Source organism: Symphodus melops (assembly GCF_947650265.1).
Source record: "Symphodus melops genome assembly, chromosome: 9".
Taxonomy (NCBI): Eukaryota; Metazoa; Chordata; class Actinopteri; order Labriformes; family Labridae; genus Symphodus; species Symphodus melops.
The window spans coordinates 17214922-17240877 of NC_136699.1; the positions used below are offsets into that span (position 1 = coordinate 17214922).

Genomic DNA, 25956 nt, shown 5'->3' on the forward strand with positions numbered 1-25956 from the left:
ATGTGTGTAATGAAGGTAATGAACCTCATTTGCATCAGCATCTCGTTTTGGGGCTGTTACAAACGATTGTGCAAAGACCATCAAACTATTAATTGGTGTTTAGTCAGTTTTGCAATTTGGCGGCTGATGTGGTGGCAGGGCAGCTAAAACTCCCTTCATGGGTTAATTTGTCAGAGCGGGGTCACAAACTGTGTGAGAAATGGTGGAACATTTATTTGTAGCCATATTTCACCAGGACCTGCTGAGGGATGGGATGACTGTATTGTGGAGATAGTAATGGCCACGTTCTCTTTGAGACTTTTAGTAGCCATATTTCCCTGACCTTAAGAACTCCAATGTTGTTCATCTTCGGGCGAGTGACTAGGATTGGCCATGGGATGAAATATTTCCTCTGCTCTCTTGATAAATGCCATGGGAGGAGGCGCAGGATGCTGCAGAGATTTTATTTGTCAATGCCAGAGAGAGAAAGGAGCAGGTAAAAAGAGTTGAGGGCTATCATGTGCAGACACTTTGCCGACTGCCAATTCAGTGGGAGTCCAAACTTCAACAGGTATCAGGAACATCGCCTCACAGGAGATGAATTATAAGTTCATTCAGGCCCACCTGGAGTCAGAAACTGATCCCTAACCAGCCAGCCTTGGAGCCAGTCGAAGGAACTGAACTGAAGTTTCAAAAGAGAGGAACAAACAGCAGGGTCAACTCTGAAACTAGCTCATCACATCCTCAGATTATCCCCAGGCGGCTGCCAATCATCAAGAGAGGTCACACACAAAGAGAATCAAAGGTTCCTCCCCAGCAATTATGTCAAGTGGAAATGAGCGATGGAGTGACGGCCGCAGATAGGAAGAGAGCTAAATCCCATAGAGTGTGTTTTTGAAAAAGAGGGAGAGAGAGGGCATGCTAGAGGGGGACTAAAGTAAAGCCTATCCAATTATAAAACCTGATTAGCCACGTCAATTAAAGTGTGATGGATGTCCTTTCAATTATTGGATGGCATCATGAAAATCAATGAGCAGAGATCCTGGAGGAGCCGAGAGCAGTAGCTGGTCAGGGCTGTAGTGAGCATCGAGATCGTTTTGCTGTGACACCTGGTGGGTCAGATAAAACTTCACTCAGAGATGCTCTGATAAGCCGCCAGAGATTACAGACAGAATAGAGGGAGAGAGCGAGAGAGGAAGAAAGAGAGAGAGAGAGAGATGTCTGATCGACTGGCTTTATTGTCTGGGAGGAAGAATGGCGAGTGCAGGGAAAAAGGAAGTGTAGAGATACTAGATCTTTGCATCCGAGGTGAGCTGGGTGCCTTTGGTGTGCCCTTAGAAAGTAAACAGCAACTTGCCAATCCAAGTCTGTGTTTATCCAATCAGCAGTGGCCGGTCAGCCTGTCTCCTTGCTGACAGGTGTTGTTTTGTCTTTAGTCAGAGCACACATCTTTCTGTCCACTGCAGCTCTGGAAGGCCAAATATCACAGCCGTGTCTGACCTTTGACTCAGCAAGACAATTGGATTTGGGAACTTTAATGAGAGGTGCAGCCGCTGCTCTCCTCCTGTTTTGGAGCTCGTTGTAGAAGGTGGAAGGTTTAGGCGGCCTGCTTACGCTTAAGCACCTCTATGCTTCCACGAGGAGACAAACAGGCTGAGAGAAAATGGAATCAGAAAATAGAGGATGGGGGTGTGAATCTCTGCAGATGTCCTACGTGATGTTTAGAACAAAATACAGCATCTTGTGTTTATCTTCAGCCAGTCATTCACCATTGATTACATGTCAAGAGATCTCTGGCATTACAACTGGCCCCAATAGAGCTTTACTGCCCATAATCCTGCTACTTAAGGTATCAGATTGTACTGAGATAATCAGCCATGAAATAGATTCTGGCATTTCTCTTAAAGACTTGCGTATGTCAGGCATCTTTGTCCACAGAAATGGATTTTTCAAGGCGAAAGGAGACGGCAAGGACAAACGGCCGAGGAGAGATGAATAGAAATGAGAGTGAGACCGAAAGAATACTTCTTTGAGTTTTTTCTCTGTATTTCAAAAGTGACTGTTCGCTCTCTAGTAATTTAATTTTTCTATTCTGAAGTCACAGATTTACTGACACCAATTAAAACTTGTCAAATCTGTGCTTGAAAGATCTGCGCACAGTTCCTGTTTGCAGTAGGAATACTCAGTGGTGGAAAAAAAAAAACGCAGTGTGGAAATATTCATCAGAATATGTCAAATCTGTATTAACCAGGGCCATTTTGACACAAACATTTTGGACGTGTTATTGCTGAGATGCAAATCCCACATGCCGTCAGTCACAGTTACATACTGTCTCTTTTTGTCAGTCTTTAATTCAAAATGTTCTTCTTGCACATTTGCCACTCTGTTCCTTCTTCTGTCCTCCTTCTGTTGTCAACTCGATGCACGCCAGCCCGCAGCACTTTAACCTTTGCCGTTGTTCTCCATCCCTCAAAGCGGCGCCGCTCAATGCGTCCCCTCCTCGGCTGTGTTCAGCTGACAGCACTACGCCCCCGTGACTCCCGGGGACAATGGCCCTCCACAAAGGCCCCAGGAGCATCCTCCACCTCCGCCACAAAATTCCCCCAGCCCAGGGAGACAGCCGTAGCAAATCCCATTCTCCTGCAAAACACACACAATGCATACACACACAGTGGCGGCACACACGGATGTTTGTCTGGGCTTAGCTGTCATCTTTATACTGTACTTTTGGGAGAAAGGCGGTCTTGTGCTTTTGAGAGACATTCAATAAGAGGTGCTAGAATTTCATAAGCAAATCCTTCATTTTTCACCATCTCTCTCGGGATGTTGTGTGCTCAGGGAAGAATGAAGAAGATAGAGGAGAGAGAAAACATGCTAGCATAAGATATATTTATCCTGTGCAGAAATGAAGTAAGGTAGAGCTGGAAATACCTCTGCAGAACCGGTTTATGGCTGAGGATAGACTTTGGGTATTTTTGCTTTTAAACACACTGAAAATGAAAGTAGTAATCGAATGATTGAATATCTATTGTCTTAACTCTGCATCAATCAGTTGGAGAGCAAAATCCATGTGTGAAAGAATTAGCTGTTTTTGTGCCACTAAACAGAAACTCAACCAAGACCTTCACAGGGAAGATAATGGATGATGCAGCTGCACATGTTGGTATTGACATTCAACACCTGAGGGAGTCCTTTCCATCGCGATTAATCATTTCTTTTCTCTCGTCCCCCCCCCCCTTGCAGCTGTGAGTGGAGCCGAAGACGTGGCGCTGTACGTGGGCATGGTGGCAGTGGCTCTGTGTCTGACTTTGCTGCTCATCGTGGTGGTCATGGTCTACCGCCGCAAGAAGGAGGGCCTGGACGCCGATGTGGCCGACTCCTCCATCCTCACCACTGGCTTCCAGCCCATGGGCATCAAGCCCAGCAAGCCAGGTGTGTGGGCACCGCGGCCACGCAGGCCTCCCCCCCACAGCAGTAGGACACTGTTCTTTGTTTTAAACTCCTCTGTGCGTCCGTTGGTCTGTTCATCTGCCCACCGTGACCATGCAGAAATCACCGCCATGTCCCACTGATCTTGTCGTTTGTTTGTGGTTGTGGAGGTGGCGTGAGTGTTTGCAGCGGTTTGTAGTCAAAAGCAAGACGTTTTATGTTGTGTATTTTTCTGCGTGTGTTGCAAGAATTGTTGATTTGTCTGCCTGACACATTATGTTTCGCCACCACCTCATTGTCAGGAAATGTACCCACTCTGTTTACTGCCAGCGAAGCCTCTGAGGTTTACCAGGGAGTAATAGAAATACAACTGTCTGAGCTGGATGGAGATGGGAAAGCGTGTTGCAGTGCCTGTGATTCACTGTGAAAAAAGCCTTTCTAAATTCTGGGTGCTAAGCTGTATCTGAGTTCTGTTTGGAATTGATTGTGTGGTTGCTAAAGAGACAGACAAAGATAGAGGCAGAGGGGAGGGGAACAGACTAGCTCTGGGTGGAATTTGTGTTTGTCAAGAGTGCGTGCGTGTGAGTCTTCTGTTTTCGGCACCATGTGTCTTTTCCTGTTTGTTTCAGTTTTCTGTGTGGGGTGCAACAGCTTTGCGAGTGTGAGGTCTGTCTCACTGATGTACAAACCATCCGCCTGCCACTCACAGCTACTCACACATTTTCCTTTGTCTGTTTTTTTCTCTTTTTTTTTATAACACAAATAGAGAATTCCCACTTGCTTACCATCCAGCCTGATCTGACTACAACCACCACCAGTTATCAAGGCACCTTACGCTCTCGCCACGACGCCACAGGAAAGTTTTCGATGACCAATGGGCCTCTGCTGGATCCACTCCCTAACGGCTCGCACACTCTGCACAATGGAAAACTGAACTCAGACCCGTCGGAGTTTGTGAGCCGGCTGTCCACACAGAGCTACTTTAAAACACTTCCCCGAGACGTCGCTAACACCTCCTATGGAACATTCAACTTCCTGGGAGGCAGGCTGACAATCCCCAGCACAGGTAGGTGGTTTGTTTAGGTTCATATGGTGTAGATATAGGAAGGTGAATTGTTGCAGTTGAGTTATAGTGCAATCATGTTAACACTGACTTTACAAAGTACAAGCCCTCAAGGTTTTTTACCTTTAAGTGCTGAGTGCATTAACAGTAAAGGAAGGTTAGCACATATAATAAGGGGATTCATAAATTACTAATATAAAACTCTTCCATACTAACAATATATTCATCATTACATAAGTACATAAACATGAAGTGATAGAGGCTAAACGAGACAATACCAAGTATGTCTCTAAAGTAAAAATGTATAAATATAACAATATTTATTTATATAGCTTAGCAGTTATGTTGTGCGCCCCATGTACAGAGGCTGTGTAGTTTTCTTCTCAGAGGCTGTGGGTTTGAATCTGACCTGAGCCCTTTGCTGTATTTCATCCCCACCCTCTCTTCAGCCATCCTAATGAAGGCAAAAACAGCCTTTTAAGAATGTTGCATAAAGACTGTGAGATTTCAGTTCTCCGCTGTAGGAAGTTCAGTTTGCTGCTAAACTTACAACAAACAAGAGACGCTACTTCTAAACAATCTTCTGCTAAATGTAGACATGGGGTAGAAATAAACTAGTTTTCTCTGTGTTGCATATTTCATTTGATATTGTTGCGTTACCATAAAAAGGAACATTTACAGAATCTTTACTGCACCTGCTTTATTGCCACAATGCGTCTGAAAGGACATTAACAAGGAGGATTTAAGTCCCATAAACACTTCATTGTTGTTGTATTTTTTAACAGACCCCGACCATTCAGCCTCTAAATCTCATCCAGGCACGTTCTCTCCAGGGTTTGCAGCATAACAGTTTTTCATATTTATTCATACAAAACTGCTTAATGCTGAGGCTGATTTCTTTCTTTTACACAAAGATTTTATAGCATTTATAAGGAACAAAGGGCAGATAATAAATGAGGGGCTTGTCTTCATGTAGTTACATTGCTTGAAAGGTTTATTAACCTAAAGTGACGAATCCTAAATAAAATCATTACTCATCGACAACAGTATTCTGAATAACATACATCTCCACTGTGAAGCATAAACAGTTCAAATAGTGCAGTAATGAGCTCCACTAGTTGAATGAGAAAGTGTGCACTGAATATGTCCTGTTCTTGAAAAATCCTAGAGTTACACAGAGGGCAAATTATTCCAATTAGTCCCCTCGTTTATGAAAGAGCTGGTTGAATTTGTACTCGATGTCCATTGGTGTCAGTATGTTCTTTGTGCATACACAGATGAAAAGGGATAGTCCATTTAAGATCAGTCTAATGAAAAATATTGTACGCCGACTGTCATTAGTCCTCTATTTTGTTCCACCTTTTCACATTAGCTGAGTACACAGTTTATATAATTATACTGAAAGAAGGTGTTTTCACTTGGCTCCTTGTCCGTCCAGATTAGCCAGCAACTGTGCCAGTACACTGAGAGAACAGGTCCTTTTTTCCCCATGTTTTTTACACCATCCCTCTCTCTTTCTGTGTCTCCTCCACTCCCTTCTGATATTTTATGCATGGATTAATTCAAAGCCATGTAGACTATACCACACATTGGCACCCAGCCTCTCATTTGGACAGAGGGGAAATAAAAAAAAAAGTCAGCCCTCGCATGCATTCTCTCTGAGGAAATCTACTGTCATTTAGCAGCATTTCAGAGCAGCACATAGAAGACGTGGTTTATAGAATCAGACAAGGCAGTAAGACACTTATTCAGACAGATCTTTTTTATAGTTTACAATCCACAGATTGTAGGATTGTGCCACATAGTTTCTGTTTGTCACACTTTTTTTTAAACGTGATGAATTTGGCATGGCAATCACAAAACAAATGTCAGAACAGTCAAAGTACCTCAATAGCTCTCTCTATTCTCCAAGGTGTGTGCCCCTCTCCTGGGGAAGGGCAATTTTCCTGGAGTAGTCTGTTCCATGGTCTCAATTATCTACTCTGTAGCAGACGGAGGACATTTAAACTGCGATGCAACATGCGCTTTTGTCTCAGCTAATTGTTGAACTCTGGGACAGGCGCCTCCTCTACTGCCTGTGCAGAGATTTGCATCTACTGTACCTGGCGAAGGTTACTGCTGACCTTCAGAACAGATTTGTTTTTTGTTTTTGCAGTGGTACAGTTTGGTTGAGTGGGCCAGCTGTTTGTTTTTTGTTTTTGTTTTTGTGAGACGACAAAAGAACTGTTCAGTGAGAACAAATGAGCCTGTCACCGTCCTCCTTACGCCCCTCTTTTCTCTCCCTTTGTTGTTATTTGCATTAGGAATCAGTCTGCTCATTCCTCCCGAGGCCATCCCCAGAGGAAAGATCTATGAGATTTATCTCACTGTTCAGAGGAAGGAAGATTTAAGGTGGGTCTCTTTAACACTGCCTAACTGGCAGTCCTCCCTGGATGCCACTAGGCTGTTTGTTTTGATGCTCTACTGTTCCATTAGGAAAGGCTTAAGAGTCCTTGCCAGCGCTGTGGAGGAGGAATGTAAATAAATAACATAGCCTTTTACTGCCATATGTACTATTTAACTTAAATGAATTGTTTGGATAACACGGTTTATCTGGCAGGCTGCATTTAGTCTCAGTGGTCACAGCCATTGTGTAAAGCTGTGATAGCTCATGTTAGCGTCAGCCATCACGGCTCCATCCAGCTAGTTGGCAGGTCAAGCAGGTTGTCATTATTCTCTGTTATAGCTTCTGGATAATTTGCAGAGATGCCAGTATCTTATCCAGCTTGCGAAGAGACCACTAAATTCTTAATGCTAATTCCTTGCAAAGAAGCACTTCATGTGGATTAATTTTCCTTCTCTAACTCTTCTGTCCCCGGTGTAGGTTACCCTTGGCTGGATGTCAGACCCTGCTCAGCCCCGTCGTGAGTTGTGGTCCACCCGGGGTGGTCCTGAGCCGGCCGGTTATCCTCAGCATGAACCACTGCTCTGATGCGTGCCTTGACAACTGGGCCATCCGCCTCAAGAAGCAGAACTATGAAGGATCTTGGGAGGTGAGACGTCACTGTAACTCCATAGCTTCATAGAAAGACTTCAAGTTTTTGCCTAGTGAATTTTTTAAAGTCTTACTGAACTCACTGAGAGCTTTTCTTGAAAAAGTACAAACAGCATTGAGCTGGAAAGCACTCAGTGCAGTATAGTTGAAGTAGTTCTGGCCCAGTACTCCTCCACTCCATAGGGTTTAAATTATATTGACCATCAGGTGTTTTCTCATTGGGTTGGAACAAAAGCCAGAAGCAGTGGCTCTCTCCAGCCCAAGTGTTGCTAGGCAACATGTCTCAAAACAGAAATTCTCTAAGCAAATTACTGATCCTCAAAGTACTCTTCTGAGTGCTCCTTGACCATTTTTGACCGCTGCCTCCAATTACACAGCTCCCTCCCCATATTTCTATCCATGAAATTTGAACTTAACCAGAACTGCCAGTTTCAAATATGTTAGAGTTTGGAAGATCGTTTGGTATCCACACACACTCGTACACCTACACAAACAACCGCGGTTCCAGGCGGTATAACTGTCTCAACAATCCAGAGAGATTGGAAAGTGTGCTGGTGGGCTTCGGAGTGTTAGTAGGTCTTCTTTCATGTTCGATATTGTGCATAAATTATTCAGCCTCCTCGTGTGTGGCGGTGGTGGGGTGTCTGTGGGATGGATTGGCCTGTCTGAGGCAGAGGTTAGACCAGCGCTTTTAATCATCAGCCGGACCAAATATAGCCCAATGGCCTGACTGCTTGGACACCAAATGGAGAGTGTGCCAGGTGGACAAGAGGAAGAGAGAGGAAGCGACCACTGAGAGAAAAATGAAAGGAATGAGAAAAAGAGGGAGAGGTAAAGTGGACAGGTAGGTAATGCAGATGCAGAGTGACCATAAAAAGGAGACAGAGATTGGAAAAATGGCTGCAGTAAGACGAGAAAAAGCCATAAAGATGTCCATGCTGAAGCAGAAGGAGTAAGGGAAATGAATTGAACTTAAAGTGAGTGCTCAGCAGCATAATTGAGCCACCTCAGTCTCTGCTCCTCTTAGAAGAAATATTAAGATGATGAAAAAGTGCGACTCTATTGTGGTTGCATAGCAAATGAATCGTGTCAATACTAATTCCATTGATGTAGATGGTGTCTTGTTGAATCGATCCTAGAGGGGCTCGCTGGGCATTTGGCAGGCACACAGCTCTCTACAGCTTGATTGGCTAATGAGGAGAGTCAGTCAAGTGGCATGATGGGATTTTAGGGAAAATGTTGTCACCTTGGGTCCAATTTGTCCCAATCAGATTAGCCCAGAGAGTGGTGGATTTATCCCATGAAACGATCCTGTACTGTGACGAGGATTGGTTTTTGTGAGTGTGTCATCTTTATTGGAGATGCAGTTGTTGTGACACAACACTTCAGCTCTGAAACAAAGCTGAAACACTTTGAATTGTTTTAGCTTTTTTTTTTTCTCCTCGGCTAACTAATGCACCTTCTTTCTTTCTTTTTTTCTTTTATTTTTGGCCTGTTTTCTCTTTTCTGTACAAGCCTTAACAGCAGGCAGGTGTCTTTTTATAAGATCAGATTAATTTCACCTTTCTTAACGAATAACCTTTCTCAATACTAGGGATGAAGGAAAATCTTGAAATATCAATAATCCAATATTTACTGTACCTACACAGTCTTTTCTTTCAACAGAACATTCTTTTCTGACAAGGAATCTTTTTGACTCTGCTTTCATGTCTATTGAGTACTCGTTCATGCATTATTAAGTAAATTGATGGCGTTCTATAGCAGTGTGTCTTTGTATGAGGATATGTCAGTGTAGACAGTGGCCTGTAGTGAAAAGGAAATCTGAAACAAGAACAGAGTATTTTATATTTTTTGATCTAAACAGTTTAGCAGATATTCATGTTGCATTACCTGAAAGGCTTTCGGTGTTGCTTTGTTGCCCTGCAGGGGCAGGGCAGAGTTTATGGCCTTGCTAGTCTGCCAGAAACCTTTCCCAACAAACCCTTTACAAACACACACAAATCCCCACATACACAAACATCAGGTACCTGGGTCTCCTTCCTACATAAATTGGATGTTTGACCTTCTATTCACACATTGGTTTTTTTCCCCTCTCCGCCTCCTGCAGGACGTCCTGCTGATGGGGGAGGAGCTGGTGTCGGAGCCCTATTACTGCCAGCTCGAGGCGGAGACGTGTCGACTGTTCTCCGAGCAGCTGGGCACCCTCGCCCTGGTGGGAGAGTCCCTTCACATGGGTGCTGCCAAGCGCCTGAGGCTGGTGCTCTTCTCTGACGCGTACTGCTCCACGCTCGAGTACAACATCAGGGTGTACTGCATGGACGACACGCAGGACGTCTTCAAGGTAAACTGTGACAGACATCGTGCCACCTGTTATTCTATCTGAAAGGAGCAGACACACATCAGCTGAGTGACAGGTGGGCTATTATGTGTAATAGCATTGTCTGTCATGCTGGATTCTCGATATTGGTGCAGACATGTCAGAGTGAGGCGGGGCCATGGTAAATTGAACAATATCGAATTGATTACACCACATGAAGCTCAACAGTGTGTGATTTGCAATGCATATGTCCAGGTAAATCTTGCTATACATTTCAATTTGAGTGTGTTTTTGTTTGGACGCCCACAGAGATGTCCGATTCCTTTCATGCTTCCTGCTCTGCTGCCGAGGCTTTAACAAGTTTCACATCGCTTTGTTCTACAGCATATTTTGCTTCTGTTTTCGCCTCTCCACATGGACAGAGTATAATCAAGCGCTAATGCCTCCCTCCCTCCCCCGAGGACTGCCTCTGAGTACCCTGTTAAGATTTCATTTGCATGGTTAATTAGTAAATTAAAAGGAGAGCCTGCCCCAATCTTTTCCCAGCAACCCCCGTGCTCCCTCTCTCTCGTTTTCTCTCCGCACCTCTCTTTCTCCCTATCTCTCTTTCTCTCTCTCTCTCTCTCTCTCTCTCTCCCCAAGCTGTTTCCTCCTCCCCTCGCTGACATCACCCACAGCCACAAGTACCACTTCCCACTTGAGTCCACTTTCCCCGGCTGTAATGGCTGACCTCTTTGAGCAGAGGCCCACCACAGGGACGATCTATGGACGTCTGTGTGACATAAACAATGGCAGGTGGAAGAGGCTCGGGCTGAAATTAGTGCTCTCACATTCAGGGAGGTGAATCTGAGATGAGAACAGTGCACAGTCTGTAGCATGTGGGGTGGGAATTACTGAAAACTCTACTAGCTTACATCTGTCTTTTTGTGGGTCAATTCTGCCCCCGCTGCTATCTGTCTCGGTTTCTGACAGCTACTGCACGATAACAGGAGCGCTCAGGGATAATTCTGGCTGACATTCAGGTGTGTTTTAATGTAGAAATAAACGTAAAGCCCAGAATAAAGGAGGTAAAGTCAGGAAAGAAAGTATTTTTTTTCCCCTGATGGATTTCTGCCCATTTAGTTTGTTTGCTATCAGAGTACTTGTTATGATATGGGGCTCGATATATATTCAGATAATCGGGTGACCCAGTGGTTTGCTGCAGTGTGACTGTTTGAATGACCTTGTGTGTCCTGTGTTGGATGCAGGAAGGCTGCTTGTGCACAAAAACTCTCTCTCTCTCTCTCGCTCTTTCTGTCTCTTTCTCACACGCGCTCTGTCTCTCCCTCCCCCTCTGGCTAGCTCTTGTTCTGCTATTCTCTCGCTCTCTTAGCCAGGAAAAGGACATCTGAGCTTGTTGACTCCAGCACTTGTGCTGCCATACTCTGCAGCTCCCTCGACGCCCTTGAGTGCATTAGCTCTCTGTCTCTCACACAACCTGGTCCTGTGGTAAGCCACGGCGTCTCCGGGGTTTTGTAGTTTTTAGTGAGTGATTTAAAACGTAGCCCAAACTGTTTTAGTAATCTCGACTTCACACTGCTTGTGGTGCTATTATGGAGGCAGCAGTTCATTTAGCAAGTACATTAACCACTTTGAGTGGAGATTAAACTTCCCTGGAGAGCTTCAGTCTAATCACTAGTCACTATCTTTAAAATGCACCATTTATGATTAGACTTTCACTATGGCTACCATTAGAGGTAATTGTAGTGTGTTACCATGGTGGAGTAGCAGTAGGTGGCACAGTGTGGTGGCAGAGCAGTATTTTTGATGTTTGTGTTGATGTACAGTACCCTTCAGGACATGTGAATTTCAGGACATGCACATTTTATGGCAGCTTATCGTTTTTCAGACAAGAAGTCCACTTTCATACATTAAACAGGCTGTACTTTTGATGGGAGATGAAAATACCAAAAGGCATTTTTCAGCCTTTTCTGCTGGCTGTTCACTGGCAGTGAGAACTGTAGAAACCCAAAGAGATGCTGAGGCTTACTCTCCACTCCCCTGACTGGCTGTCAGTCTGCTCTGACAAGCCTCCATCAATGAGGATGACAAGTACACATACCCGCAAACACACGCACACACATGTATGCAGGCTACACTCATGCACACTGTACCATGCAAGCTCTCATCTCCCAATTACAGCAGATTAGAACCAATGTTATTGTCTTTGATCCTAAGTGTGCAGGGGCTCTTGGGAAACAGTGACATTTCTGTCTGATGCCTGCCGTATGTTTGCAAGGCTCTGCCGGGACCAATTAAGTAAATATTTAATGTGTGTCCCACTCTTGATGGGCCACGCCAAGGCTGGCACAGCAGCAGAGGAGACATGATCAGCGTTTGTTAAGCGCCCTCACTGTGCACTCGCATGTTCCCAGCCCGACCTGTGGGAGAGCATCGCTGATGTTCCTCCATCCAACAACTGATTGAAAATCCTGCTGTGCACCAACCTTCAGACTCGGCACATATACACCTTATACCATCTAATTGAACTGGAAGGATGCCGACAGGTTTTTTTCTTTTTCTTTTCTACAGAATATCCTGCAGCAATTTTGTCTGTGTTGTTGCGATATTCCGAATCTGTCAGCTTTTTTTTTTATTTATTTTTTTACTGAGCATAACCCCTGTTTAAATAGTGAAACAATAACAAATTATCCTGTTATTTATTGATAACTAAATGTTCTCCCTCTACTCCCACATGTCTGTTTTTAAGGCCACTGTTATTGTGTAGTTAAAAGAAATCCTGTAATGATTTATAAACCACCCACTCCCTGTCAGATTTATTTTTCACAGGGGTTTAGCTTAAGACAGTTTATATATATATATATATATATATATATATATATATATATAAAGTGATTGACTTATTATGGAACAACATAAATAATAACATAGTACATTTTTAATGCATGTGAGAATATGATTTCTAGACATTTTGCCCACTTTAGTTCACATCAATTATTTGAACATCTTTATGTGATGTATTTCCATGAGGGGGGCTGCTGGATGGCAGACTGTGGTCCCTCAGCATAGAAAACATGGATGTTATGAAATGTTCTCATGTAACAAACTTTTAGTAGTCTCCATGTGGATACCTGTTGACCTCTGGGGAAACTTTTCCTTTAATACATCATGAGGTCTTACTAAAATGATAACATGCTTACATGCCAAATGAAGAAATGTATCCTGGGAAACAACATACCTACCTGCGTAACATGTTACTGTTGATCAGTATGTTAGCATGCTTATGTGAGTGAACAACTCGGAGCGCTGCACAGAGCTGCTAGCATTTTGTCACTGTGGGCTCTTTATTTTGAACTAAGTTCAGGTAAACTCATTTTTCTCAATTTGGAACTGAGCTCAAAGGATGACAAAATGTTTCCGCTAACTGCTTGTGTCCTCCCTCAATTGTATTTCAGTCTCCATGATTTACTCTTTCATCAATATTCATGTAATGAGGTCGATACATTCAGCTTTTTGTGTCCTGATTGTAAAAATGTACACTCCACTTTTAAATGGTTGTTTAATTGATGTCTAACTGGTTAAATAGCGGCTCCTGGAATCCTTTGCACAGTGTTTGACCTTAAGCTATTATTCTTATTTGCCTTTAAAAGGGCCCATAAACTCTTTATGTGCTCTCTCCACTATGACGTCCTTTTTTTTTTTCCGAGCTTCTGAGTTACAAGCTACGTGAGCAGAAACTTTCTGCTGTTATGTATCAGAGGAGAGAAAACACACATGTATGGCATGTAATACAAACAGTTTTTCTCATCCCTCCATCAGAACAGTTACTGGCATGAAAAAACAACAGAGCAGAGCCCAGTAATTGCTGGCATTAAGTTAAAGAAGACAGTCCGCTTTATCACTGAGCCCAGCTGAAAAATTGTTTCCATATTATATTTCTGTGTTCCTGTGTGCTGTTTTTTTCCCTGGCCTGCTCTGTGATTTATCAAGCAGAATGTGCATCTTTTCCCTAGCAAACACAGTCCCCATTTATAACTGAGCAGACAAGTCCCTTCTATTTGTAGTTATTAATCAGAGTTGACTGTAGCGGGCACGGCCACTGGAGCTCAGACTGATAGACTCTCAGTCAGAGAGGAAAAGCCTGTCACATCCTGCTGACAAATACACAGATTTATGGAGCCCACATAGCCAGGCTACTCTCTATAAACAAATGCATTTGCCTGAAAAAGAGCAGCCCTGATAATAGATCGTTGTTCTGAATGTACATTTTCAAGCACACAAACAGCATTGCAGAGAGTTGGCAGGGTGACGGTGAGTTTATGAGAGCATTAAAGCCTCTCTATGTTTAATATGACATGTAGCTTGACTAATTAACGGATCAAACGCTAGTTATAATCCCCATCAAAACTAGTTAGGTTAATCAGTTTATTACGCACCAAGCCTGAACAATAAAGGAGAACATGTGCAAGTTTAACTTTCCTGTGAGGAAAGTGGAATATTTTGATCTGTAGCCTTGCAAGTCCAATTCCATTATATTTATACATATATTTATTTATATACAGGCTTCTGGTAATGCTTTGATTTGTTTAGACTCTTTCTTTCCTGCTTCCGATGGCTGGCTGTTTTTGTAAGAGAGAGTTTGGTACAGCCACTAACCTCTTTCTGTCAGCATCAGCCCGGAGAGATTAGCTGTATGAGTGTCTCTTGTTTCCCCATAGAGCCCAGCCCCAGTCCATCACAGTCCCAGCTCCGGTCCAAGCCTAGGGGGGGGGCGAGGGGGTGGGTGAGGAGCGGGGTGGGAGAAGATGTGAGGGTGGGAAAAGGGGGTTGAAGTCATAGAAAACTGTGGCCATGATTGCAGTAATCCTGTTATCTCTCCTGCTAAAGCTGGCCACTCCAGTGACCTGCAGACACAAATGTTAAGCTGCCTCTGTCTCTCCTCTCGCTGGCTCCTACTCGTTTCACTCCTCCCTGCTCTATCTCACTCTCTTTAGCCAGCCTCATTGAATGTCAGGGGGTGGTCTTGGCTCCATCTGAGCCTAAATTCACAGTCTTCACACACACCACAGGCTATCTTGAATTCCAACAGAACAAAAGGGGTTTTTCTCCTGCAGTACTTGAACTCCTCGCCCGTCTCATGCATCTTAATGTTTCCGCTCTTGTTCAGGGTCAGGGTGTCTTAAGAGAAACCGCTTTTCTTATCATCGCCAAAATGCAAACACAATTTAGCTCGTGCTTCGTGATTAATATGTGATTTGACAAACTAATTCAAACCTTGCATTGTTTTCCCCCAGAAAGGGTAAATAATATGGTAAAATTTAGCTTCTCATCCATTAGCTCGCTCACACTGTCATTTGTTAACAGGATAATGGGGCGTAAAGAGGGCCATTATTCTCTCACTCCACAACATATGCTGAAGCCCTGCACAAACACACTCTCTGACACACACGCGCGCACACATAAACAACACACAAGTGAGCCGTGTCATTTGAAAATGAGGACGCGTGCACACTTTATGGCAGCGAGTGTTTCCTCCTGTGTCGTGTGTTTTTCCACAGTAACCTCAGTGTCCCTGTCAGGTAGCAGGAGGGCCATGTCCTAGACCCTGTTTGATCGTAATCCTGCCCCGTCAGCTTTGAGCCTGACAAACTGGTACACAGGCCAGTTAGTATTCACTCTAGTAGCTGTTTGTTGATAATAAGATAATTGGCATTCAGCTCTCCTTCTCGAGCTTGCAGCAGGCCTATAGATCTGCTGCTATAGGTCAAAGACCCGATCAAAGACCACCAGCCCAGATTTACAATGCTAATCACCCCCAACAAATAATTGTGCTTAAGAACTGTGTTAAATGAACCTCACTGGAAGCCCTCATAATGTGCCTTTTGCCTGCGTAAGAGACATAATAGCAGAGGGCTTTTAATTCTGCAGAGAATGCCCTGCCCTCTGTTATTAAGTCATTAGACCTCAACGCTTTGATTCAGAGCCATTGTCTGCCCTTCCTGCTCTGAGTAAGAGGGCTGGGTAACATCACAAGGCTCCAGCACGGCACTGGGAGCATTTCCCTGCTAGCATCATAAAGTCGTATCATTGTACATCTTTAATGTTCTTTGGCATTTTGGTGAAAGTAATAAACCAATGTAAATGCGGAAATGGATAATCACGGGGGGGGGGGATCATTTTCATGTTAACAAGAAGCTAAGCACTAAGTATACATGGAAATTAGCAATGCGCTGAACAAACATGGAAATCCAATTCTCGGGCTGAACTGAAAAAGTGCTTGTTCTGTGAAGACGAGAACGCATCAAATAACAAAAGCAGGTTGAGATTCCAAATGGATAATTAACAGCTTCCTTTCCATTATAATTGGAATCAGTGCGGCCTGTTCCCGGGAAAGAGGGCAGAAAATTGAATCAGAGCTGTGCAGATAGAAATTGCTGTCATTCTCCACCTTAATTTGATGTCTTTTCTTCAATCATATCGTGGACAACCATGTTGGCATGAAGCGCTCAACATATGGCTGCTATCTACACACACATCGTCACCCTTTCAGAGGACTTGTCTTTGAGAAAGGTCCTCCCCTACTCCGAGGCTTAGTTCACCTGTTTCCCCTCCACTGCCATCTCGTTCCCTCCTCGCACAGATTAAAAGAACACATCTTGTTTTCGAGGTCTGTTTTCTTCCGCTTTAATACGATCGTCTCATTAGAGTGTCAGGTGGCACATGTGAACACCATTCAAATGGCGTTTGAGTCTTGAAGAATCACTCGGCTCAAAAGCGTCCATCTCAACAAATTGATAGATCAAAGGAAGCGGCGGAAGATATTCTCATCCCATTCCAGATGGTCATTTGGATGGCAACAAATGGTCCACTGAGCGAGTCCCACAGAGATTAAAATATTAAGCATGCATTTACAAATCTCTCCTGGCACAAAAACAAAAATGAAATTAAGGAGGTCCGCCATGCGAGAACAATGAGCAGTTGACTAATGGCTCGGTCACTTACTTCATCACAGCCCAGGTAGCTAGTAGGCCGACGTGGCTGCAGTTTTTGCATGCTAATGCAGCCACATACTCTGAGTCAGGGGAACAACCTTGTGCTGACATTAGAGCACCATGGAGGCAAGAGGGTCCAGCCTGCTGCGGCCACATGCAGGGATGATATCATTGTGTTTTTAGAGGGAGATAGAGATGTACATTTGTTTGTGGTTTGGGTAACATTTTTGGTAAGGTCCCACTCTTTTATTTGCCTCCTTTTGTTCTTCCTTGTATTTCTCCCTGTATTTGTTGACAAACTCTCGTTCCAGACTCTACAGTTTTGTTTGTGAGTGATGAAACCATAAAAAGTGCAAACAAGAAACATCCACCGTTATGGATTGTTTTGTGAAATCTCGCTTACCTCTTGAGGCTGTGATGGTAAATGTGTTTCCCTCGGAGTGCTGACGCCTTTTCTCCCCCCCCCCCCCCCCCTCTCTCTCCACCTCTCTCTCTCTCTTCCTTCCATCAGGAGGTGATGCAGATGGAGCGGCAGCTCGGGGGTCGGCTGATTGACGAGCCCCACGTCCTGCTTTTCAAAGACAGCTACCACAACCTTCGCCTGTCCATCCACGACATGCCCCAGGCGCACTGGAGGAGCAAGCTGCTAGCAGGCTACCAGGTATGTTGACCGGGCTGCAGGGGCAGAGAGTCCAGTCACTCCAGATCAGAGAGGAGGCACAGAGTGTAATACAAGTGCCTGGATGAATCTGTTAAATTTGTGTATCAGCAGTCACAGAGCTTGCTAATGTATTTGTACGTTTAGTTGAACATCTTTGCTGTCTGGAATAATTTTGAATTAGCCATCCACAGAAATTAATAAAAACTAGAGTACGTGTTGGCAAAAGAGAAGATACTGAGGAGGCAAAAGTTTTACAGGACAAACTTTTTAACGCTAATGAGGGTCCGTGTTCCAGATTTACTTTAGGACGCTGTTGGTTCAGAGTTTTACTATCATTTTTAGACTGTAGTTGATCAGTTTTAAAAAGATCACATTAAGATTTGCCAGTCTGTTACTGATCCTCTGTCCAATAGCCTGGCAGTTTGTGTGTGTGTGTGTGTAGGTGTAGGTGTAGGTGTGTGTGTGTGTGCGCACCTCTGTCCATACTTAGTGTGTACATGATTCTGTCCTGCGGTGTGTATTTGTATGCACATCGGAGCTGGGTTCTATGCACCAACCCAGAGCTGCAAGCTGATTGATTATCCTAGCTGCTGCTCTCTCAAAGGGAGCTCAGATGAAATATAGAGCAGTATGTAAATATCTGGGACTTCTTGGAGCCTCTCCACCTCTGCTGCCCCCACACACCTGCGTGGCCCACTGCACTGCAGCCCAGCAACAAGAGCTGTTCAAAAAGGACCAGAAAATGTTCTGGCTGTAACTATGTAAGCACAGAGCACCGGGTCCCCAAAGACAACACACAGGCTATGCCAAGCAAGCAGCAGTAACAACAATGCACCCAGAACAGAGGCTTATTCCTCTGGACTGTGCCTGTTCATTTGGAAGTGTTATTCCCCTCTCAGCAGTGCGGTCAAAAAAGGCCTTTAGTCTCCCCGGGGTCCTGTGAAGACTTTTGTGTGCTTTGTCTGGCTCTCTGTGAGTTCTGGTTGCCTGGGTAACAGTGCCCCCGTTTGGCTTGCTTTGTGCACTGCAGCCCCACATCGCTCTCAAGCTGAGGTCCTGCCAGCTGTTGAACTCAGGCTCAAGTGAGGAGTTAGTGCGCCCTGTTTTTTCTTTTTTCTTTTTCAGTGTTACCTCTCTGCTTCTCCTGGGAGTAAATGTAAATGAGGCATAAATATGGAGCAGCAGTGAGAGAGAGATGTAGAAATTCAACCAAACACCCCCTGGTAGATGTTTGCTACACAGAAGCCGGCAGTGCTTAGTGTTACTATTCAAATCTATAATGCATTTTTATCCCCATGTCACGTGATGTGTATAAGATTAAAAGCAGGAATATTAGGTTTAAATGTGAAGATGCTCTAGTAAATACCCGCAAAATAGGCTGAATCAATTAAAAAGCAATGGGTTCACGACAATATTTCTCACACCAGAGACATAAATATGGATGTTGTCTCCTAAATTATCAAGTTTAAATGTGTCAGTCAGACAGCTACTTAGTCCATTTAAACTTTCTTGTTGTCCGTTACAGAACCTGAATGTTGTCAATCTGCCGCCTCAGATATATTCAGGGGTAATTAATGATAATCTCTGTGTTTTCCAAGCAGGCGGTCCTGTTCTGGCCTGTTTCAGACATGCCCACCTGACTATGCCGCTGAGTTGCTGTTATTGAATGCAGCCTCTTTTTCTCTTCCTGCAGGAGATCCCTTTCTACCACATCTGGAATGGTTCCCAGCGGTACCTGCACTGCACGTTCACTCTGGAGCGGCTCAGCCTCAGCACCTGCGAGCTCACTTGCCAGCTTTGCGTGTGGCAGGTGGAGGGGGAGGGGCAGAGCTTTAGCCTCGACTTTAATATTGCTAAGGTAACATTTAGTGTAACAGCTAATTTCTCAAAAAAAGGATTTTGTTTTCATATTGGAAGCGAAAAAATGTCTTTTTCTGAAGACTGTGCTTCATCCGTTCCAGGACACTCGAGCTGTCGACTCCGAGTTTCTTTTAATGGACAGTAATGCCACAGCTCTGGCGGGGCCCAGCGCCTTTCAGATCCCATACCTCATCAGGCAGAAGATCTGCAGCAGCCTGGATGCCCCCTGTCCCAACGGAGCTGACTGGAGAATGCTAGCACAAAGACTTAAACTTGAGAGGTAAACACTGACTGAACAATACCAATCATCACTATCTGATCACTGCATGTCTGAGCAGGCGGTTCACAAAAGAGGCTCTTCAGCAGAGCCTCATTCATAGCAATCCCTCGAGATAAGAGGTTTGTCAGCCTGTATGTGGAGCTTGTGTAAATCATGAACATGCATAATTACAAAGGGTCATATGACTGTGAAGGTTAACATGCATCTATGGAACTGGTTAAATGCAATCGTTGTAAAGTGAACCTCTGCAGTCGAGTGTTTTTCCGTAAGTTTAGGCAAACAAGGTTTCGCCTCAGCAAACTAATCCTCATTTGACACAGCTACCTTTAAAGGATTAATGTGGACTTGATAGATGCAGCTATCACTTCTGTTAAGAAACACGACACTCTTCCTGCCTGTTTTTTTTTTCCCCTCAGGAACAGGTAAGAAGCTTAGAGGCTGCATGCTAAAAGTGTACCTGTTACATGCTGCTTTACACTTTTAATTGCAAAGTTAACAAACCAGTTGCCAACCAGCAGCAAAACAAGATGGAAAAGGTTTGGATCCAAGCTGACACTTTATCTGTACTTCATCACCACGGTACCTGTAAAAGAAAGTTGCCAGCTATTGATCCACTTTCCTCCAATTTAATTTCTAGCACGTAATGGAATCAAATAGGAACACTTAATTTGCTCAATCAACTTTATTTACTCTAATTAATCACAAAGTGAATTGATGCACTACAGGTTTAACTAGCAATGTTTTACTCAACATAATCAATTCTCATTTAGGCCTCAGGAAGGAAAAGGCGCTCCATTGTTTGAGCTGCCCTTAACGTAATGTTTTCCTGAAAAGGCTGCAGCTGCTTGGCATTCTGTCATGCTGTATTTCTGTTTGTTTCTGCGTGTGTAAAGTCTTCAGACCGAGCGGAACGGGACCAATCAATAAAACTTAAAATGTCAAGAACCTTTTACTTGATCTTTCTCTCCTAAGACTGTGCAAACGGCTGCGTCTGAGCCGTACAAGATAAGCTCGTGTTTCACACAGCGAGGTGAATAAGCAGGGCTGACACGTCCAAGGCTAAGCTCCTACTTTTTTTTTATCTGAATAATGACACAGAGGTTGGTTCCCAGACATTTTTTTTTTTTTTTTTTTTTTTTGACCAACGATTCTCTTTGTTGTGCTCTCTCCTGTGAGTGCTACAAAAATCCAGTTGACTCAAAATAGCAGAGTGACTGTGTGTTCTCAGGGCTTGTGTACTGCCAAAGCAGCCACATGTTAATAACCACCACATAACGCTTCAGCAGGCAGGCAGCAGACACAAGGAAGTAATGGACCTTATCTGACCTTTCCCAAGGTGAAAAGGACTTCCTGTTTCTCCCACTCCCATCAGGAAAATAACAGTCACAGCACAACCCCCCTTTGTACCCGGACCTTCTCTTTTTTAATGCCATGTGTGCTCTACATAACAGTTAAGACCCCAGACATTTGGAGGACAGAAAAAGGCTGTTAAATCAAACAAGCATCTTCTTCAGGTGCTGCAGGGATCAGGTCCCACTCAACATCAAATATCCAGCTGGCTGGGGCCAAAGCTTTGTTGTCATTGATTGGGTTTGATCGCAAAGGTTCTGCTACTAAAATGGAAAAGGTCACTTCCGACTTAGCTGTGAAAGTCCATATAGGCTGTACCATACGGGATTTAGGACCCATTTTGACAAGAAGAATGAGGCTCATGCTGAAAAGCTCCAAATGAAAACCTATATTTGATAGCAATTTTTAGCGCTGGAGTGTTTTCTTTTACCTTTTATCTTTTTGTTACTTAGTGCTCCAACGTGGTATGTCTGGATGTAGCAATAAAAGCCACAATGAAACCTGACATTCACAGAGTTATGAGAAGCAGAAGCACAATAAACAGGAGCTGAAAAGCTTTTTCCTCGAACTCTGTTGGTGTAAAGTCAGAGAGAGACTGTCTGTTATGAATTGTGCACACAGCTTTCCTTTATCAGAAATGTCTCCTCTTGCCCTACTGATCTTTTTGTGTTCTTCTCCTCTGCAGACACATGAGTTTTTTCGCGTCGAAAGCGAGCCCGACCTCTGTGATCTTGGACCTTTGGGAGGCGCAGCATTTCCACAGCGGCAACATCAACCAGCTGGCCACGGTCATGGCTGACATTGGCAAACAGGAAGCCATGATTTTCCTGGTCTCTGATGGCGAGTGCTAACCCAGAAAAAGAGGAGAGACTGTTGACGCTGAGGAAAAGTACAGAACACAACAAAACAAAAACACACACACACACACACACACACACACACACACACACACACACACACAAACTGCAGCAGGAATGGAAGAGCAGAGCCGTCTCAATGTCCCTCTTCTTTACTTAAGAGATAGTGAAGGGTTTACGTAGGAGTGAGTCACTATATTCCATCAAACAGAGCAAAATCTTTTACCGACAGACCAAATGTGGGAAAAGTGTGTGTGGGAAACGTATCCATGCACTCAGTCAAGAAAATACCCTTTATTTTCCCTTAAAGAAGTTAAATGAGTCCACACCCTGCTTCTACTATCAATATTTAATTTAACTTCATGCCTTTTCTATATAGCCCATTTATGGCTAATTAGGAGCAATATGCAAACGTAATGTTTTTACTTATTGCCAATATTGAAAATTCAAAGACTAATTTTTAAACCTAAAATAAAATGTAAAATATTTTAAAAGGGATGTTACGAGAGGTGCCGGTCATTTCAGGTTGAAAAGAATGGGTGACATATGCAATTGGCGGTTTTTTTTATGATTTCATCTCAGACACTGAGCATATTTAGAAGGTCATCAGGGTCAGCGAACAGCCCTTCAGTCCATTCTACACATGTTCATCTCATATCTGTCCATCTATGCTTTTACACACACAGGCGGCTTGTAGCAGCACATCCTGGACCTGCAGGTTTTAAAATAGATAGTATGTCAGAGGCCCAAAAACCTTGTCTTATCTTGTTTGTGTGCTTTTTAGTCCGGTATCTGTACTGTGAATGTTACATCTTGACATCTTGATTCAGCGAGACGCCTCACAGCTTTTCCTGCTTCTGAATCGATAAATGCGGGGTTTTGGTTCTTTGAAGTGTTTTTGAGGGAGGAGTGTGAAACATCTTCACTAAAGTCATTTCTCAGAGAGCATTGCAATGTAAAGTCTGTGAGTTTGTTCTGTCCAGTCCCACATTGGTTCTTTGTCATGTTTTTTTTAACTGTTTCTAATCCCACTGCAAAGGCGTACATGCATTTATGTGAACACTGAATGTTTGCAGCACCCACTTTTTTTACTCCTTTTTTTATCCAGTGATTGCATTAATTTTTTTTAGCAGAGAGATGTTCAACAGAAAAGAAGGTCAACTGCGTTATCCTTGGATAATAAATCATGCAGAACACTTTCCCATTGAAAAATCTGAGAACAAATTCTTAAGATATATCACCAAATAACACGCTTAAAAAGAGAAGTTGTGCAGCCTTGTTTTGTATTATTCATAAAGCAATGTTGGTGGGAATTCTATATTTGCTGGACGGCAAATATAGTCGTATTTCTACGCAGAGAAACATCTGTCTCAGTGAAAGTTAATGTGGTGAATCAGTGTGTCACACCTCTGTTCAAAAAAAGAGCGTTGAGATGTTTTTTTTTTCTTTTCTTTTCTGTTTGCTGACAGAAATGATCCACAATATTTGTGCAGCTTACCATAACTACACATCTGCTTATCATATTTAGTTTCTCTGCAGTAATGTACGTTTTTGTTTGTCTTAGTAATAGATCTGTTGGGTCAGGCTGACGTATACAGAGTATCTTAAACGTCCACTGGTTCAGTAATTACTCTTTGAAACGATGTGAGCAATCCCGAATTAGCCATAGTTCTCTCTCCGTCTGCCTCAGGGTTGCATGTGAAGTTGTCTTTCAAAGATGTAAAGAGAGCCCGTTTTATGAAATCCCTTCTTTAAACAGCGAGCACAGCCCCTCATCCTATCAGCTCCTGTGGCTTCGACCTTTAACATTTCCTGGAGCCTCTGTTATGATTGTCAGATATTAGGAATGTACATTTATGTTTCCTGTAGTGAGGGGAAGAAGTATGTCTTTATTTAGTCTTTCGAGGTATCTTTTTCTTTTCGTGTGGCATCTCTGCACTTTTTCATCCTATAAACACGCCTCCTCTTGACCAACAAGTTTTTACTAAACTTTGCTATTTGATGTCGAGATGCCATGAACTTACATTTGACTTTTTTTTTTAATTTTATTTTTTTTTAACTAACTTCAAGAAGTCCTCTGATCAAGCCCCTTTCTGACAAACACCGGTGATATCAACTGGAATAAACCTTCTCATGTTGAAATGCCGCATCGTCACATGTAATCTGTAAATACTTTTTCTAAGCCAGCCGTGTGCTGTCACTTTGCATACTGTATATCAGCAGAATCGGTAACCAAAGTTTTCTGAGTATCATTTGAGGCCACTCCACCCTCCTCTTGTATCATTTAAATGTTTTATTGTTTTAGCGTTGATTTGAATGCAGCTAGAATAGAAGAAGTCATAGTTTGTCTTTATGAACCACAGACTCAAAGTTCAAATCCTTTTGTCTGTAAGGCAAAGTTAACACTGTTTGTTAATGCGGTAATGTGTCTGTTTGTTTGATCACTTTGTAAAGAAATGTAAATTATATTTTGATATGAAGCCAAAAAAACAAAACAAAAAAACACTTAACTGGCGCAGCATTTGTCAAGTCTAAACCGTGACGTGTTTGCCTATATACTGTTCTCTGGCCATCTGGCAGTGAAGACTTTCTGAAGTGTTAAGGGTTTAGAAAGAAGGTTTCTTTACATATTCTGTTCGTCCTTACTCTGCATATTAAGTCTAACTGATGATTCCTCTGACTGCAAGCATTTAAATCCAAGCTGGAAGTAGTCACTAACACTTGGTGGATCACTACACTGGGACTGTGTGGAGGCTCATTGAAGAAAGAGGACTTCAGTCCTTGGACTCTGACGGGCCAGTGTTAACACAGCATGTTTCAGTTGTACAGACAGACCGTGTGTGAAACCCCCATCCCCTGTCATTGTCCTGGTTGTGTTGTCTAAGCACATTTCAGTAATGTTATTCACCAGCCGCCAGGATGTTCAGCATCTATCTTTACATCTAGCTTGTTCGACAAATCTATCAAATCTTGAAATGATCGTGTTTGTGATGAATACAGTTTCAAATCTGGGCCTGATCGTTCTGTGGGAGAAACATGCTTTGTTCAACGCTTTCCCCAAAAAGTTTGGGGGTACAATTGTTACATTTCACTGCTGTACTTTTTGTGTCACTCATTACTATTCAGTGTCAAGGATGAGTATGTGAGAGATTGTGTGTGTGTGTGTGCGTGTGTGTGTGTGTGTGTGTACCTCCCTGTTGCTCCGACTAAACCGTTTAATTTTTGAACTAAGAACAATAGACTCATGTACTTGTGAATGGTTTTTTCTATTTAGTTCCTTGATTCAATGTCCCTTGCCTTTCTGCAAGTCAAAAATGCTGTATTTATTACATGCCACAGCGCTTATGCAATTGTATAATCCTTCAGTTTGTTTCAGTTTTTCTTCTTTTTCTTTAACCTTTTACGTTCCTTATTGTCAATGTAAACTGTTGTCAAAACTTTTGTGGCAATGAAAAACTTCTGCTGAGGGAGATTTTCTGTACTTTTTGGACAATGATATGGATTTGTGGGTAGAATTTTGGAAATTCGTTTCTAAGTGCTTTCAAGTATTTACTTGGCCTTATGTATATATATATCTATGACATTTCAGAAAGGTATGTAAAGTAATTCAACCTGAAATTGTTGTAAATAAATTATATATTGTTAAATCATGGACTGGATCTTTTTACTTGAAACATTGTGTGTAAACCTTTTAACCTTTTCTCTAATTACTCTGGTGGAGTCTAAAGGAGCTGATCTGTCAGCTCCTTATAATCTTATTAGAAAATGATGTTAAAGTTTGTTCTCCTGTCATTACATTTAAAAGGTAAACATTTCATATATTCTATATTCATTAGAATATTTCTGCTTGCTTTAATATAGATGATTGATTTTCATGAAGTTACAGCTCGTAAAAATCAATCATCTCAACATATGAGAACACTATATACGACCAATTTTAAAGAAGGATTTACAATTCTGAGACGTCGACTCTTCAGGGAAGTTTGTTTATGCACTCAATACTTGCTCATCCATAATCTACTGCATCAGTGTGATGTGGAGGCAGGCGGCCTGTGGACATGGTGGTGTTATGAAGCCCAGGTTGCTTTGACAGCAGCTCGTCTGTATTATCTTGTGTCTCTCTTCTTCCTCCTG

At 43.0% G+C, this 25956-nt stretch overlaps 1 protein-coding gene across 4 annotated transcripts in view; it reads left to right on the forward strand.

Annotated features, from left to right (window-relative positions):
- unc5a (unc-5 netrin receptor A) overlaps positions 1–25465 on the forward strand; it is a 124480-nt gene extending 99015 nt beyond the window's left edge. For 2 of the 4 annotated variants that reach the window (XM_079352277.1, XM_079352279.1), the window contains 9 exons: positions 3223–3453; positions 4175–4474; positions 6775–6862; positions 7335–7503; positions 9613–9846; positions 17326–17475; positions 19169–19333; positions 19437–19615; positions 21651–25465. In XM_079352277.1, coding sequence (XP_079208403.1) covers positions 3223–3453; positions 4175–4474; positions 6775–6862; positions 7335–7503; positions 9613–9846; positions 17326–17475; positions 19169–19333; positions 19437–19615; positions 21651–21816 — 1682 coding nt within the window. In that variant the 3' untranslated portion in view covers positions 21817–25465. The remainder of the gene's footprint in view (positions 1–3222; positions 3454–4174; positions 4475–6774; positions 6863–7334; positions 7504–9612; positions 9847–17325; positions 17476–19168; positions 19334–19436; positions 19616–21650) is intronic. The other 2 variants (XM_079352278.1, XM_079352280.1) reach the window with 1 other exon arrangement.
- The last annotated feature ends 491 nt before the right edge of the window (positions 25466–25956 follow it).